Source organism: Prunus persica, chromosome G2, assembly GCF_000346465.2.
Source record: "Prunus persica cultivar Lovell chromosome G2, Prunus_persica_NCBIv2, whole genome shotgun sequence".
In the NCBI taxonomy this organism is placed as follows: Eukaryota; Viridiplantae; Streptophyta; class Magnoliopsida; order Rosales; family Rosaceae; genus Prunus; species Prunus persica.
In genome coordinates this window covers 416226-431838 of record NC_034010.1, presented here as the reverse complement: position 1 = coordinate 431838, position 15613 = coordinate 416226, and the positions used below count along the sequence as shown (strand labels likewise).

Below are 15613 nucleotides of genomic sequence, written 5' to 3'. Positions count from 1 at the left end.
GGGTGGGATTCCAACCACAATTCCTGCAAGAAAACAAGGAATGGTCATGAAAAGCGATGGTGGAAGAGCCACCAACCACCCTTTGATAATTACCTTTTAGGTGGAAAAGTACGCTTATTTTATACTTGAGAGGATGACTTCTCTTTTTGTGTCGTTTCGATGTGGGACTGAAGTTTCATTAGTTATGTGGCACTTTTTGGGTGGTTGGTGAGTTACAGACTGACATGTATTTCTCCCTTTGATGGAATTAAGTGTGAGTGGAATATTCATGAGTTGATTGGTCCTTTTCAATCAGCAGCACATGGAAGAAGCGCACATGGGGCCTTATGGTCCACGTGTTGTCCCTTTGGAACTAATCGTCACAAGAGTGAGACGGGCATGGTCAGGCCCATTGTCCTAAAGATCTCCTTAGGCCCCTATTTAAAGTGGAATTTGATTGTAATTTCAAGAGTAATAGAGCATTTAAGCGTCCAAATTATGCCCCTATTTCAATTACACTAAAAACAATTATTTAAAAAAGATTACCCTTATATTTTACTAGTAGAGTATTATGATAAGTTGTGAAATTGTGGGAAAACTCACTAAAAACATACGGAGATTGTGTTAGGGCCCATTCGTTTATGTTTTCAAACCCTCTTTTCATTTTATGGAAAAGAAAACGCCTCCAAAACGTGTTTGGTGGTGCACTTAGCAAAATGCGAAAAACGATTTACGAAAAATGTTTTAGATTTAAACATGAATACCACTCATATTGACCAACCGATAAAAAAACGACAACTTGGCAATAAAAACCAATAACAGTGAAATTCCACAGCAGTAGAAAGCGAGTGAATGCTTTGTGGTCAACCAGGGCACAGCCTCTGTGTGGTGTAAAATTAGTATTGAAGTTCATTGCAGCTTCTACCTTGTGCTGTCAAAGAAAACATTTTAGGACTTTTTTGGCATCTGTAGTGATATACGAGAAAAGCAAAACCATATATAAAAGAACCCTTTGAAAACCAGTAGTAAGATCTCAAACAAATTGTGTCTCCAATAAAACCATTTCTCACATTCCATTCCCATGGCAACACCCAAAAAGGTTATTGCTTCGTCAGTGCCAACAAACATTTCATGGCGAAGGCCAAGAAGAAGAAATTATGGTGAAGGGAAACATTAACAAATTTGGTGCAAGGAAAAATACATGGATCCAGTTGGTTTGCCAGTAAAGGGGGGCATAGAAAAGAGAGACACGGGAAGAACACAAATATATGTACTGCAAAATAGCAAAAACCTCCTATGGTATCAGCGCCTTTTGCCTTCTCCAGCCTCCTTCAGCAGTTCTCTCAAATATACGTGGCTGCTTCATAGGAAAGGTTTCTCTCCAATCTGGGTGTTCAACCAGGTATTCCCACTGCCTGAAGAGGCGAAGAGGAAGTTAACATTATCCTTTTATTATACATAGATTTCTCCACAGGATTATCATAATAGTTGGAGCACCTGGAAATTAATCTTATTGTATGGAATGAACACTATCCTTTTTTTTAAGAAATACAAAGGTATGATGTCCCAAACTAGAAAAAGTAAATACTTCAATGCATCTAATGTGATCAACTTGCTGTAGAGTTCTTAGTCATCCCCTTTATTCCTTTTCCTTTTATTATGTAGAAATATCCTCGTTTTTTTTCTTTTCCTTTTGTGTGTGACCACTGAGAACTGTAAGACAGGTCTAATTTTGGTTGTGCATACCTTCTCATATTTTCCACAAAATCTGGGGCCTCAGCAGAAGGAGAAGTAGAACACATAAGGAGGATTTCTGGATCAGAATAATCTTGTAGTGACAAAGAAATATCTAGTTGACGTAGGGTCCTGCATTAATGGAAAATATTAGTGCAAAGCATAAATATAATGAGTAAATGAGCCTGGATATACTATAAACAATTACAAAATTAATGACTTAAAGAAAAATTGAAGTATATGTAAGGCTGAGGATTCTGGCATAGTTGAACACAGCTCTAAGAGTTTTCTGAGCAAATATATGTTGTGGAGAATTGAAGCTGAAGGCATAATCGATAATGTAAAACTCTTACCAGCAGCATGGAGCTATTTTGAATTGGTCAGTTTGAGTATCATATGTTTCCATTAACTTGCCTTTCCAACTGGAGTCCTCGTAGGATGCAGAAACTCGAATTCTCCTGACAATTTCATCAGGACATCTTAAGGTTCTGTCAAAGCTGGCTGGAGTAATAGATCCGGTCGAAGTTCCTACCTGAAAAAAGTGTAAAAATTTGATTAAAGTGAAGGATATTATCTTAAGTGAAGATAAGGTATACGATAAATTGATATGCAACTCATGAAGTTGAAGCTAACCATGAACCCATTGAAAATAGGGTATGCATTTCCCTCGAGATCCCTTCTAGTGTTATGCCCAAGAATGAAGAGAGTTCGGATGTGAAACTTTTCCTGTCTATTCCATAGAGTTTCAACAATTTTGGCACATAAAGGAAAGGAATAACCAGCCAACTTTTCCTGACTTTCTGATCTTGTGTTGCAGTTACCATGCTGCACACAAAGTTCAATGCATTTCAGCTTAGATTATTCTGTTTCTGAGTAGATAACTAAATTCTGGAAAATCAATAACAAAGCAGAGGATCCGGGGCCAAACATTAGGTGAAACATCTTCAAAGCCACCAACCAGATGCACCTGCATTGTGTAGATATGCAAAATTCCTTTATTTGTGCTATATTATACGGGGTCAATCATAAAATATACACATTTACATAACAAATCATTTCAGGTATAAAGAAAAATACATCTAACTCCTTATCACTATTGTGGTCAACAAGGAGTGACAACATTTGGGAGAGACCAATGTCCACAATTTTTGGAGAATCCATATGAGCAACTGAGGTCCTGTAGTTTGAAAACTAAATGAGAAATAATAGTACTAGAGCACCAAAACTTTCCCAATTTTAGTCACCAAATGGCGTTGTAGATTGCATGATAATATCTTACTTGTACAATTAAATGAGATTTAGAATGGGTTCAATTATGAACATATGAAACACTACCACATCAATTTGAGTCCAAAATTTTGGGATTTGTTTTGGCGCCTGTCGCATTAATCAATGACAAAAGCAGAACCAAACATGAAAGAACTCTTTGAAAATCGGTAAGATCTTAAAACAAATTATCTCCAATAAAACCAATTCTTACATTCCATTTCCTGGATTCCGAATGGCAACACCGACACAGGTTGTTGCTTCATCAGTGCCAACAAACTTTTCATGGGGAAGACCGAGAAGAAGAAATTAAAGTTAGTGAAGGAATAATTAATAGTACTCTTGCTACTAAAAAAACCTTAATTGCCACAAAAAATACTCAGTTAATGACAAGCAATCACATGAGAAAATCAATTAACAATGCATTCTTCTCTTAAAGACTGCATACATGATAGTTCATTTTCGGAGGAAGGGCAAATATATTGATTCAGTTGGTTTGCCAATAGCCTTACTACATATAACAGTTCAACTAATTACAGTAGAAGAAAGGTTCAATAGTTGGACTAGTATCGTATAATAATTAGTGAAACAGGGAAAGAAAAAGGTTAAATGCTCTCTCTCTCTCTCTCTCTCTCTCTCTCTGTATAAATGAAAATTTCATGCCATATATTCTCAAATGTTTGCCTCAGAGAGTAAAGAAATATACATACATCCACCAATGCAGGATCAACAATTGCATATTCTCTCTGGAATAGATAAACCCATTTACTAGGTGGTGTTTTCTCTGGACCTGACTCTTCAGGTACTGAGAATCTCCTCTCTGGGATAGCCTTGAACGAATTTGAGGCAGATACCAATGCAGGGTGTTCCATTAAAGCAGCCAGGATATCCCGTCCCTGTTCATAAATACAAGTTTAAGGTATATTACATATGTATTACGTAAAAGCACAAAAAATTTCTTCTGGCCGATGCGAAGCACAGGAATTTGTGCAACCCATTAATCTGTCAGAAGAAATCCATTATTCTGTTTCCGAAAAATATAGTTATTTGAAGTTCTAGAAACAATAATAACAAATTTAGAATGTATATCTACATATAACTAGAGAGAGAGAGAGTACCTGAGGCGACGCAGAAGTGTCTGTGGAAAAGGGAAGGCCATCAACAATTATCATGTTTCAGGCACAAAATAAGCTTCTAATTTCACAGAGAGAGAGAGAGAGAGAGAGAGAGAGAGAGAGAGAGAGTTGCAGAGTTAAAGGAAGACTTGCTGGAGTCTTTCTTATTTAAAATCAAGGCTATTGTCCAACGAAATTGTCAAATAGAAAAAAAGAATCTTTGTCCAACGATACTTGAACTCACGCTGGAAAGTCGTAGGCCAAATTGGGCTTTGCTTGTTTAGATCTTGGGCTTTGAGTTTTCAGCCAACTCCCTTCGGTTATGGGCTGTGTTTCATGTCATCCTTGTAGATTGAAATTTTTTTGTTTTTTTCAATGACAACAAAAAAACAAAAACAACAAAGATTAGGTTTTCAAATTTCCGCTATAGATAAAGAAGCCTATTGACATGTGCCTGATCCAAATTCAAAAGGCTAGTAAAGGCTTTTTATCATAAAATATTCAGATTGTTTGCTTAAATTTTTTTTTTTTTTTTGCCAATCGTGATTCTCAACGTTAAAATTCGGGTGCTCATGAATGGTTCATGTCATTAGTTTTTGTCAATTGTGATCCTCAATGTTAATTTGTTGATATAATACATATGTGGATGTTTTATAAAATTTTCGAGTAACACAAAATTACCTTTGTGTTATAAAACTAAAGGAAAATTATAGAGAGAAAAGAAAGGTAATATAATTTGTTCTCTCAACTTGTTAGCTTAATTTTTTATAAGTACTTATTTATAGGCTTACAGTCACAGGGACCAAATTGATGTATAAAGAGTAATTTTAAGGACTATTAATGTCATAAGAAATACATAAAGAACAAAATGTGATAATTTTACAAACCTCAAGAATCATTTGTGATAAAAAACTATTTATATTTAACCCCCAACAGTAAAATAGTCCATTAGCGGCTTTAATATTTGATTATATATGATATAAGTTTAACAAGGGAGGCAAGTGAGCCGTTGGATGAATCTGGCGGTACTAGTTTAATCAGGTGCTTAAGCTGGTAGGCGCGAGAAAAAAGGAATTTAACCTAAAATTTTAGTTTAATCACGTGTTAAATTGAAGCTGAGTTTAAAAACATTTATAAAAAATTGGATATTTAAGCAACAAAAAAAGAAATATGATAAAGATAAATAAAGAGAGTTTGAGTGGGTGTGCAGTGGGAACTTTTCTTTAAGATTCAAAAATTAAAAACCAAAGCGCACCAAATTCCCAAAATTCCCCGCCACTGCCGCCATGGCCATAGATCCCAACCACACCACCACTACAGCCACTGCCGCCATGGCCACCGCCACAGCCACCTCCACTGTCCCCACAACCACCACGAGACCCATAAGACCCATATCATCTTCTCCTGTTCCGAATCTGTACCCAAGCCAAGCCCTCCCAATTCGAACCCAATCACCATCAGCATCTCCAGTAGCAGCAGCAGCACATCACAATCAGGGGGTTCTTTACCCAGTGGCTTCTTCAGGCCGAGGCTTCATTCCCAGGCCCAGTTGGTCCGCCACTGCCGGAGGCGAACACACAGTCACTGTGGCCAACGCCGGAGGAGGAGGAGGAGGAGCTGGAGCTGCCTACCCATCTCGGCCCTTACTCAATTTCCCTCCTCAGCAGCCTATTTCTCTGCATTTGATAAGACCCACCTACAACTTGGCACCATCTCCTCTTCCTCCTCCGATTAAGGGCCTTCCTCTTTCTTCAACTCCCGAGGTTTCTACTTTTCTGTTTTTTGTTGTTGCTTGCTTTGGTTAATTGGTAATGGGCAGTTGCGATTTTCACAAAGCATTTACTTAATCTTTCATTCTCTAGACTCTGGTGTGATTTGCTTTGTTCAATTGTACATACGTATTTAGAGGTAAACTTTAAAAAGTTTGGTAATGTGCTTTGACTCAAGGAAGCCTTTTTCTAAGTGTAAACTTTCAGTTCATATACGTTGGACTAGTTTCATTACTGCACACATCTTTTTTTGTTGGTTGAATTTATCAGGGGAAATAGAAGGTCAAATTGAGGTTGGGTACATTTTTCTTCTTTTTCTACCCATATATTTATGTATAACTTTTTTGTCTATAATTAAACACATGCTTTCACAGAAGGTTTGACTTTGAGCACTTTGAAGGATGCATAGCACATGGTTGTGCTTCAGACTCTTAAATAGAAGAAATAATTAATGGTAGCAATGTAGAGTTTAATTGTCCTTTTGCAAATGTTAGTCCATGCCTAGTGAAACTCCTCATTGAGCATGCTTCTATGATTCTTGTATTAAAAAGATGGTGTGTCTCTTGAACTTGTCAAGTTATTAGGCAATCATCTTACTATGTTTCTTTCTCGTTTGATAGCACTACGTTGAATGTTGTTGATGTCTCAGAAGTTAATGTGGTTATATAACCCCTAGTATTTTGTGGGCAGGGTGACTTTTGAGTAACCTGGTTGACCAAAATGGGTAAACTAGATAATGGATTTAATTTTGACATGAATATTATTCCAATCGGAACATAAGAACTTTTTGGCCATTGAATATTCTAAGCCAATCTGAATAAAGGATGTTTGCCTTTCGTTTTTTTCTGTGTCATTTTGTTTGCCTCAACATTATCATCTGAATGCAAGATTTGAAGGATTTATTCAGCATTTCTTCTTTCTGGTTTAGGTTGCTCCATCTTCAGTGCCTGACAGCAATGGTTTTAAAGACAACAGGTAATGTTGGATCTAGTGTAAATAGTTTTCTTTTATTTGTTTTGTTTATTTCTATTTGCAATAAGAATTCTTTTTCTTCGAATTTTTCACTGACGTAAATAGTTTTCTTCTTGTGTTTTCTGTAGGGATAAAAGCAGAGATGATAACTTAGCTGTCATCAGAGGTCGAAAAGTAAGAAACACTTTGCTTGCTGATTGTCTGTCCATTTATAAATGCATTTTAATATCTTTAAGTTAGTAAAAGCTATTAAGACTTTCTATTGACTCTAAATTTATTTGCAAAGGATGTTCTCTTGTTGATGTCAAAGATCTCCCTTGTTGGGAGTCATGTATACATTATATCTTTTTTCTAGTTTAAGTAATCATGTTGCATGGTTTTACTAACATATTTTTTCAGTACCTAATTTAATTTTCATTTTAGGCGTGGATTTTGGTAGGATTTGATAGTCCTTGCATTTCCCTGATCATTTGATAGGTTCATTCTATTAAGAGGAGCTGATAGCTAAAGGGGATACATAATTAATGGGAAAAATGACTATCTCATGCTATAGAGAAACTATACTTTTTGGCACTGTTTTAGTTGTTTGTTGAAGGCTTTGTTCTTAAAGTTTATGATGGCTTTTTAGGAAATAAGCGCAGATGGTAGAAACAATCTGTACTGGGATTTAATTTCTTATTCAACTCTCTATTTAAAAGTTTTACATTTTTGTTTTTTTTCTTTCTTATTCTCAACTTTTTGATAATGGGCATTGTGGTTGTGAATCAGCAACTGTGCTTGGTGAGTGTAGGGTGTATACGGAAGCACATAAAATAAATTATCTGTAGTAAGATGACTTAAGGAGTGGTACAGATCAATTCTTCCCCTTGCTAGGAGGGATTGGAATGAGTTGATGATAAACAGTAAAGTATTTAGGTGGGATTTGAGCTAAGGTCTGGCTGGAATAGAATCAGCATTATCTGGTTGTTTTACTTTGTTGTCCTTTTTTCTTTATGCATAGGGGAAGAAAACTGTCATTTTGTCTTTCCTTTAAATGTCCTTGAATGATAAGTAAGAGAAGGAAAATCTGATTTTTTTTTTTTTTCTTTCTTTCTTTTCGATTTGTTAAATTCCTTTCTTCCCTTTCCTTCATGTCAAGGAAGTTATTTAATCCCCCTTGCTGATGATAACATTCCTGGAGTTGCTCTTCATACTCACATACACGGATATGTCTCTTGAAGGACCTCTTCTCTCTTTGTAAAAAAATTAATTAGAAACTGCTGGCCTATCTTCCGTTATTGCCTCCCATGGACACCCTACACCATGTGATCCAACCCAATCCCCATCAATTGTATATTTATTCTGCCAAATACATTAAATATAGTAGTTATGGTGCATAATGATCTAGATGTCATGCCTTTTGAATTCAATATAGTTTAAATAAGTAGTTTTAATGTTAACTATTTATCACAGGAAGGAAGTTCTAATACTACTGTCAGCAGAAATAATAGAGAAATAAAATGCAACCTGGATTATATCTTTTCTAAAATGAATCAATCGATCCTTGATGGAAACCTTTTTGATGTTTTGTAGATAACAATCAGAATGCAAATTAGGACTAGTCCTTAGTTCTTACACTTTTGTTGGTGTTAATTATTTTGAATTATGTATGCAGGTCAGAATGACGGATGGAGCTTCTCTATATGTTCATTGTCGGTCATGGTTGAGGAATGGAGTTCCTGAAGAATGTCAGGTTGGCATGAGAATTTTTTTTTTTTTTCTGTAATAATTTGTACTTTGCTTTTATCCTAATAATCCATTATTTGATGATCTTCTGCAAGCCTAATTTGTGTTCAAATATAGCCTGAGTTGCTGTTAGAAGAGCTCAAATCTACAAATGCAACTTGATGTAGAATTTTTTAATTTGTTAATATTTCGAGAATACAGACATAAGTTCCCTGAAATAATAGTTTTTTTAATTCAATCTTTTGAATTCATCCAGTCTAACTCTTTGCTAACGCCTCCAGGATGAATTATTTGGTCATATGAAACAGTGAATATGTGTAATATCACATCTTATTACTACTTAGAAGCTAATCTACTTATTCAAAGAAAATAAATTACTTAACAGATTCATTAGGACAAAATGCCTTACTGTAATACTAGTAGCTTCACATCATTACCATCAAAATGCTTATTCTCAAAGAAAGTGTCATTATCATCAAAATGCTATGGTCCTACTACAACTGAAAAAGAAGATGGCATTGTCAGCTATCTGTGGAAGGATTGAAGTATTTTTATGGCCTAAATGGTAAAACAATTGACAATAATGATGAATAACAATATTTTATATACTATCTTACCTCAACAAGCCTACTTTGCAATTGAGTCCTAATAATTGGCCCTTACTTACAAGAGAAGTCTTTGTCTTTTTTATAACAGTTTAATCTGGCAAACATGTTAATTTTAGGTTGAAACTCATATAACTGAAAGTCTTTTATTTCAACTGTTTTAGAATGACTGCAAGACATATTCTTTGCCCAGCCCTATGTGTTCCCCTTATTACATTATGTCTCAGTCCACGTAGTTATTAGTCTTTGTTACATGCCAAGGGGTATACTTGATCAAAATAATAATAATAATAATTGGTAAACTCATTTCTGGATTTATTGTACTAATTGAATTGGAAACTGCGAACCCAAATGATTGGAACTTTTATTTCCCTTGAGAGTATTAGTATACAGATCCAATTTATTTCATTTTATTATTGACTTAAATGTTTAAAATGTTAATTTCATTGTTGTGACATTTCTGTTACCTGCTGCATTATTATGCCTTATTTATTTTAGTTTATGACAATATTGGTTTCTGCTTAATCTCTTTGGGCTTTGGCTTTGCATTTAGAATTTAGAATGTGGGAACTGGCCTAATTTTTCGTCCTTTTTTTTTTTTTTTTTTTTTTTTCAATTTCCATGTTTCTTTTTATTTATAAAGCTTTGCCCTTAACGGTCTGAAAATTTTGATTCTGTTGGCAGCCACCATATGGCGATACTGTAAGGTCTCTTCCAAAACCATCACCTATACCTATGGCAAGTGCTACTTTGCCAAAGAAGGAGGAAGGTGAACAAGAAAAAGAAGGAAAAAAAAATGATAATGAGGATGAGGTTGGTTTTTTATTATAATGATTACTATTTAGCAGTAATAGTCGTTGTTTTGAACTGATATAAAGGAACAAAAAAAATCAAAAAGTTCGTTTGGTTCCAGCGACAAAGTGATGTGTATTGTATTTGCCTCCTTTAGGAGTATCTCATCTAGGTCATATTAGTGTCATGTAATCAAGATACTTCTTGACCCAAAACAATGTATACTTCCACAGACAGGAAGCATCAAATAGAAAAATAAATTTGTTTCAAAATGATAATATGAGTGCCTTTTGCAGTGTCAACATCCACATATACACTGGTACACTACTGTCCCTAAAAGTATACAAGAATTAAGCATGCTGTCTATAATATAAGGGCACAAATATCTCTGGATGAATTTCGTGTGCCAAAAAACTATACAAGAATTTTGTTGCTCCTTTAGGAAATGTCTTCATGAACCTTTAAAATGATGCTGAAGGATGGTTTACCAAACTTTGTCATGTGTTCAACCTTAAGTCGATTTTCTGAATCTTGTTTTTTGGATTTGATAAAATTCCATAAAAATTATGAACAAAGTGATTTATATATATGCTACAAATTGAGGGCAAAAAATGAATTAAGATTTTGAAATGATATGTGAAGTTGCTCATTTTTTTGAATAATCACTTAAATTATCAGTCCAAAGGCTGTTTTGTTTTTGGTAGTCAGAACTAATAACCATTCTTCATGATTAATCTTAATAAATTCATCAAGCATCCTTTTTCTGGATAGATTCTGAAGGTCTAGTTTTAACTAGTACTTTTGAGTATGTTAAATTCTGGGTATTTTGTAGTCTGAAGATAATCTGTTGTGATCTTGTAATGCAAGTCCTTCTTCACTCTGTGGGAAACCGATTGTATACTACAGAGTTTTCAAGTTTCAAAAGATAATATACAACATATGTTGGTATCTAGATAAAACATGCATGCATTGGTTGTATGTGTTTTTGAGTTTCAGAGAAATTAGAGAAAGAAAATAGGTACATAGATAAAAGCACACTTTGTATGAATGCATGGATATTCTGTCAAATTGGAGGATTATAGGTTTTTCTGTTACCTCCAACCCCCAGGCGGGCTATGGGTCTGCTTTATTGGTGTTCATAGAAACTTGATTCTACTTGTATTGCTTTTACCTTTATTTGGTTGACCTTTTGACCCAGGATAGTTTTACTCAAGGATGAAAATTTTGGCTGTGCATATAGTATCAGCCCTCCAATTAAAAGATATATCGATTTCGTTTTTGGTATCGGGGTATATCGATGTTGTTGGTGTCAATTGGAGTAGAATGATTATTAGATTAATTGGATATTTAGTTTGTTTGATGGCTGAATTAGTAGATGGGTATTCAATTAAGGTTTAGTTTGGTTCATATTTGACTTAATTAGAGGGGTTTTTTTATTTATTTTTATTTTTTATAATTTGCATCTTCTTCCTTCTATTACCTTCAAAAGTTGTGAAACTTTTCTGGGTTTTAGGCAGATATTGGGAAATGTCGGAATTATCGTCAAATATTAGTGTAATCCGGGAAATTCTCAGAAAACATCGCCAATATGGGGGAAAGAAATAGGCTTACTCCCCAGTATCGGTGTAGACACTGAAAATCCGACATATCAGCCAATATTTTCATCCTTGGTTTTAATGTGGAATAGGTTTAATCCAGCAAGTTTTAAATTTAAAGGGCATTGAAATTAAAAGTTGAAGCTTATATATTTTTGCATCTGTTCTTTCCTATACCAAATGATGAGATCTATAGCTCTTATGAAGAAAAAAAAAGTTATTAGATATTTTGCAATTTGAGTTTCCTTGTTCTTGCTTTCAGGATGAGGAGTACATTCAACGTTCATCACCACATGATCTGTTAAAAAGACATGTCAAACGCGCCAGAAAAGTTCGAGCACGGTGAGTTTCTCACACCTTCAGGTTCTTACACATACCGAGGTGGCTTTTCCTTTGTTACAGATAATCGTTTTAAGGCTTGATGAGGCTGATTTATACACATAAAATTTACACCTTAGTTGAATTTGGTGGCTTTAGTGATGCTTGTGACAAGAAATCTTAAAGGAATTATCCGTTATATTGTGAGATTAAATTCTAATGCTTGCACTTGGACCATAAAAATAATGTGGGAGGGTCAATTTGCACTTGATTTATGTCATCCAGTTTTTTCTGTTAAAGGAAGATGTTGGTTGTGAAAAACATATTTGAGAAGTGAATTCTGTTGCCTCCAGACTGATTTAATGGGTTCATCTAGATTGGCCTTAAGGGTGGAGGAAATGGAGTGTTTAATTTGAAATGTTAGGTTGCCAAAATAAACAAAAAAAGACGTGTTAGGTTTTAGCATGTGTCTGCAAGTTCTCATTAAATGTCACACATGCACCGTTTTTGTTATGCAAAGTTTCAAAATGTATTGCAACTTAATTGTTCATCTGCCTTAATTAACAATTCAAGAAAGATGGTATCATTCACCGTTAAAGATGGTATCATTCCCTCTTTGGATAAAGAAAAGTCTATATTTGAGATGTGCTGCTTTTCCAAAAAGGTTGGGATTACTCTTTCTGCAGATAAAGCTTGCATAGGTTGACTTGGTGTTTTGCTTATAGGTTAAGAGAAGAACGCTTAGGGCGAATTGCAAGGTACAAGTCTAGGCTTGCTCTTCTCCTTCCTCCTTTGGTAGAACAGTTCAGAAATGATCTAGCTGCTGGAAACTGACCCAAGATTACTCTATCAGACGTCATTAACATTTAGCACCTTCAAGGATTTTCACGCCAAATTAGTAGGTTCATTTTTAGTTATTTCCAACTTTGATGGCAGAATTGGTAAATTCATATCCAATCAAGTTCACTGTATAAATTGTCTTGATCTGTTTTATGGATAGTTGTACATTTGTCGCGCTTTGCTGTAATGGTCGTCATTGTGTCACCATGAAACAGATTACAAAATGTTAGTATAGACCTGCCCAGCCCAGGGTAGATGTTAGGAGAAGTGGCAACTGAGTGAGGTACATTTTTTTCCCCTGCCTTTGGTTGTAAGTTGAGTGTTATGAATTCTTACGGCACCAAATAGTTCAGTTGAGACAGATTATTGTGAAAATTCTTTCAGATTCAGTTTTCATAGAATTTCTTTATCCGAGGATGTAATGAACTGATGAGCTTTAGACTTGTAAGGCATATTGTCATATTTTTCGAATACTTTGTTTCATTGTAAACGATTGTGTTATTAATTTTGGCTGGAGATTTGTGTTTGGTAAGATACAGAGTCACCAACTGATATGAGCTAGAGCATCTACTTCAATGATTAGTCCTATCTCTCACTCTGTGTCTCTGAATTCTCATCAGATCAGAGGAAATTTTTAAAACTAGCCAAATTTTGTCAAATTAAACTGAATATATTATAGAGCAAAACTAGGTATGGTAACACCAAATTCGGCACCGACCCGATAACTATTTTATTTAAACTTTTTTCCTTAATAAAATAAAATAATTAAAATTTGTTAGTTAGTACATGTAAAGTGCAATAATGCATATAATAAGGCAAACTTGAAAGTGAATTGGTTGAAAAGCTGACAATCTCATTCACAATCATTCACCACCACATACATTATCCTAACCCTTACTATAATCTTTTGAAATGTCTAAAAAGTAATAGCGTATTTCGCGAATTTTCCTATCACAAACGTAAAACATAGAACAAGATTAGTTCCTTTTCTTTTCTCGTACGTAATTGTTTTCGGAACAAATCCTATGGATGTCGTATATCAGTGGGAATTGCACTTTGTATACAGGTGTTTGTTTCGGTCAAGTGGTTATTTTATTTCCACCTTATAATTTCCATTATTTTCCGATAAGGATTTGGAGATGGGTCCATGGTCGGTCTCATTTTTTAATCATGATTGTCCTCTCGCAATCTTACACCACGGTCCACGTGGATGGCCTCCCACAACATGCATGTCTTGCACAGGCCAATATTGAATTATGAAAAATGATAAGGAAGTCAACTTTAGATACTAACTCGTGTATAATTTCTCTAATAAAACGTGGAACTCATTGTATTGGTGTGCTCTTCTTCTATTAAAAAGAGGGTACATAAGTTGGTATTTAAAGTTAATCTCCCTAACATGACCCTTGAATTATATATCAATTTAATTACACTAAAAATAAATCTTTCGGATTATGCATGATAAGTCCAATATTTTATCCAAAGCTTGTGGTGAGGTTTTCTCCCAGTCATTAACGTTCCGCAACCATCCCATCCTTAAATTGTCTTAGTTCTAGCAATATGTTAAGAGATTGTGTTAGATGTGAGCGTGTGGAGAGAGCAATCAATGTAATCTGCGTTGAGCCCTCTAGGAATTGGCTCCAGAAATCTCTCAAATTTGTAGGAATCTTTGTGAAATCTATTTAGAGAAAGTCAATTGTCAAGAACTCATGGATAGAACTTGTCCTCAAAAACTGACTTGCAAGAAAAGAGTGTCCAAAAACTCTTAAACTACTCCAGGACATGCTATTATTTCAATTAATGTGGAATCTTGATTCCTGACAGATTGACTAATATTTTATTCAGGCTTCGTTTGTATCTTTGTGGTGAGCAAGCGTCATTCATTCATTACGACTCCCAAGCTTTTGAGCAAATGAAACATGGGAAACAACAAAATTTGCTACCTCACAACAAACTTTAGTTTCTAAACTCTCTTCATCTCTTTTTCTATATAAAAGATATTGGGGATTTGAACATAAAATCTAAGGTGTATAGGTAATTATTCTTAATCATTTGAGTTACAAATCTTTTATTTTTCATACCGACTTAATAATAAGGGAATTTCTGAAACACTCATACCCTCTAACATTTCCTAACTGGACACATATATAAGTTGAGGCCCCCCCACTAGATCTTGGCACACACATGTAAAGAATTAGCCGTGTAATCAACATGATATTGAGTCAGGTTTTGGCTTTGGATATAATTCAATGGCTTGAGCTAATGTGTTCTTAATTAAATATGCTCCTCAGGTTTTACATGCGGTATTAGAGATATGAATCTCTTCAGCATGTTTTCAGGTTTTTCTTTTCAATCTCTTGCTGGTGATGAATTAGGGCTGTTCACATATAAGCTATAATTTCTCCGAATCGGTATGAGGATAAATTATCCTATGTCGTGAGTCGTGACCTATTTCTCTTCAGCATATGTAAATTGCTTGAGTATGTTCACTCACTCCTAATTCCTAAACTTCATGGACATTCATAGCATAGATAGCTCCCTCACGGTATCTCACTCACATGACATGTTGAGCATTGGTGTGTATTGGGGCCCACTTTAAGAGACAAACATTCATCAATATGGCTTTCCTGTCCCTACTTACCAAAAACCCTATTGTCTTCTCCCTTGACTTGTCCCCACAATTTTCTTTAGGCTGGAAACACTCCCCAACTACTACTTTCCATGAAAGAAATATGATATCAACCCCACGCCCACGCCTCCTCATCAAATCAAACGGCCCTTGGAAATTTTCAATGCATCAAAAGAAATCGTCAAAATTCCCCAAAACGCACCTCATGTCCCTACAGCTTGCCCCTTGCTTTCATTCAAAGCATACTTCAAGCCTTCAACCTCGGCCAATCAAA

The 15613-nt window shown here is 35.1% G+C and overlaps 2 protein-coding genes across 3 annotated transcripts; one reads left to right on the top strand and one right to left on the bottom strand.

The window, feature by feature from the left end:
- Positions 1022–4292, bottom strand: LOC18787441 (protein N-terminal asparagine amidohydrolase). 2 transcript variants are annotated; one of them, XM_007218168.2, is made up of 9 exons: positions 4098–4292; positions 3690–3875; positions 3194–3258; positions 2791–2890; positions 2642–2680; positions 2347–2538; positions 2067–2245; positions 1726–1845; positions 1022–1394 (listed from the first exon to the last, which is right to left on the bottom strand). In XM_007218168.2, the coding sequence occupies exons 1-9, from the start codon at positions 4149–4151 to the stop codon at positions 1274–1276; spliced, it is 1056 nt and encodes a 351-aa protein (XP_007218230.1). In that variant the 5' UTR covers positions 4152–4292; the 3' UTR covers positions 1022–1273. The 2 variants fall into 2 exon arrangements, with proteins under 2 accessions (XP_007218230.1, XP_020414106.1); XM_020558517.1 differs by lacking the exons at positions 2791–2890; positions 3194–3258 and having other exon boundaries at positions 4098–4291.
- Positions 5254–13258, top strand: LOC18784836 (zinc finger protein jing homolog). The gene is made up of 7 exons (XM_007220790.2): positions 5254–5857; positions 6792–6838; positions 6964–7009; positions 8490–8567; positions 9850–9978; positions 11815–11894; positions 12596–13258. The coding sequence occupies exons 1-7, from the start codon at positions 5381–5383 to the stop codon at positions 12702–12704; spliced, it is 966 nt and encodes a 321-aa protein (XP_007220852.2). The 5' UTR covers positions 5254–5380; the 3' UTR covers positions 12705–13258.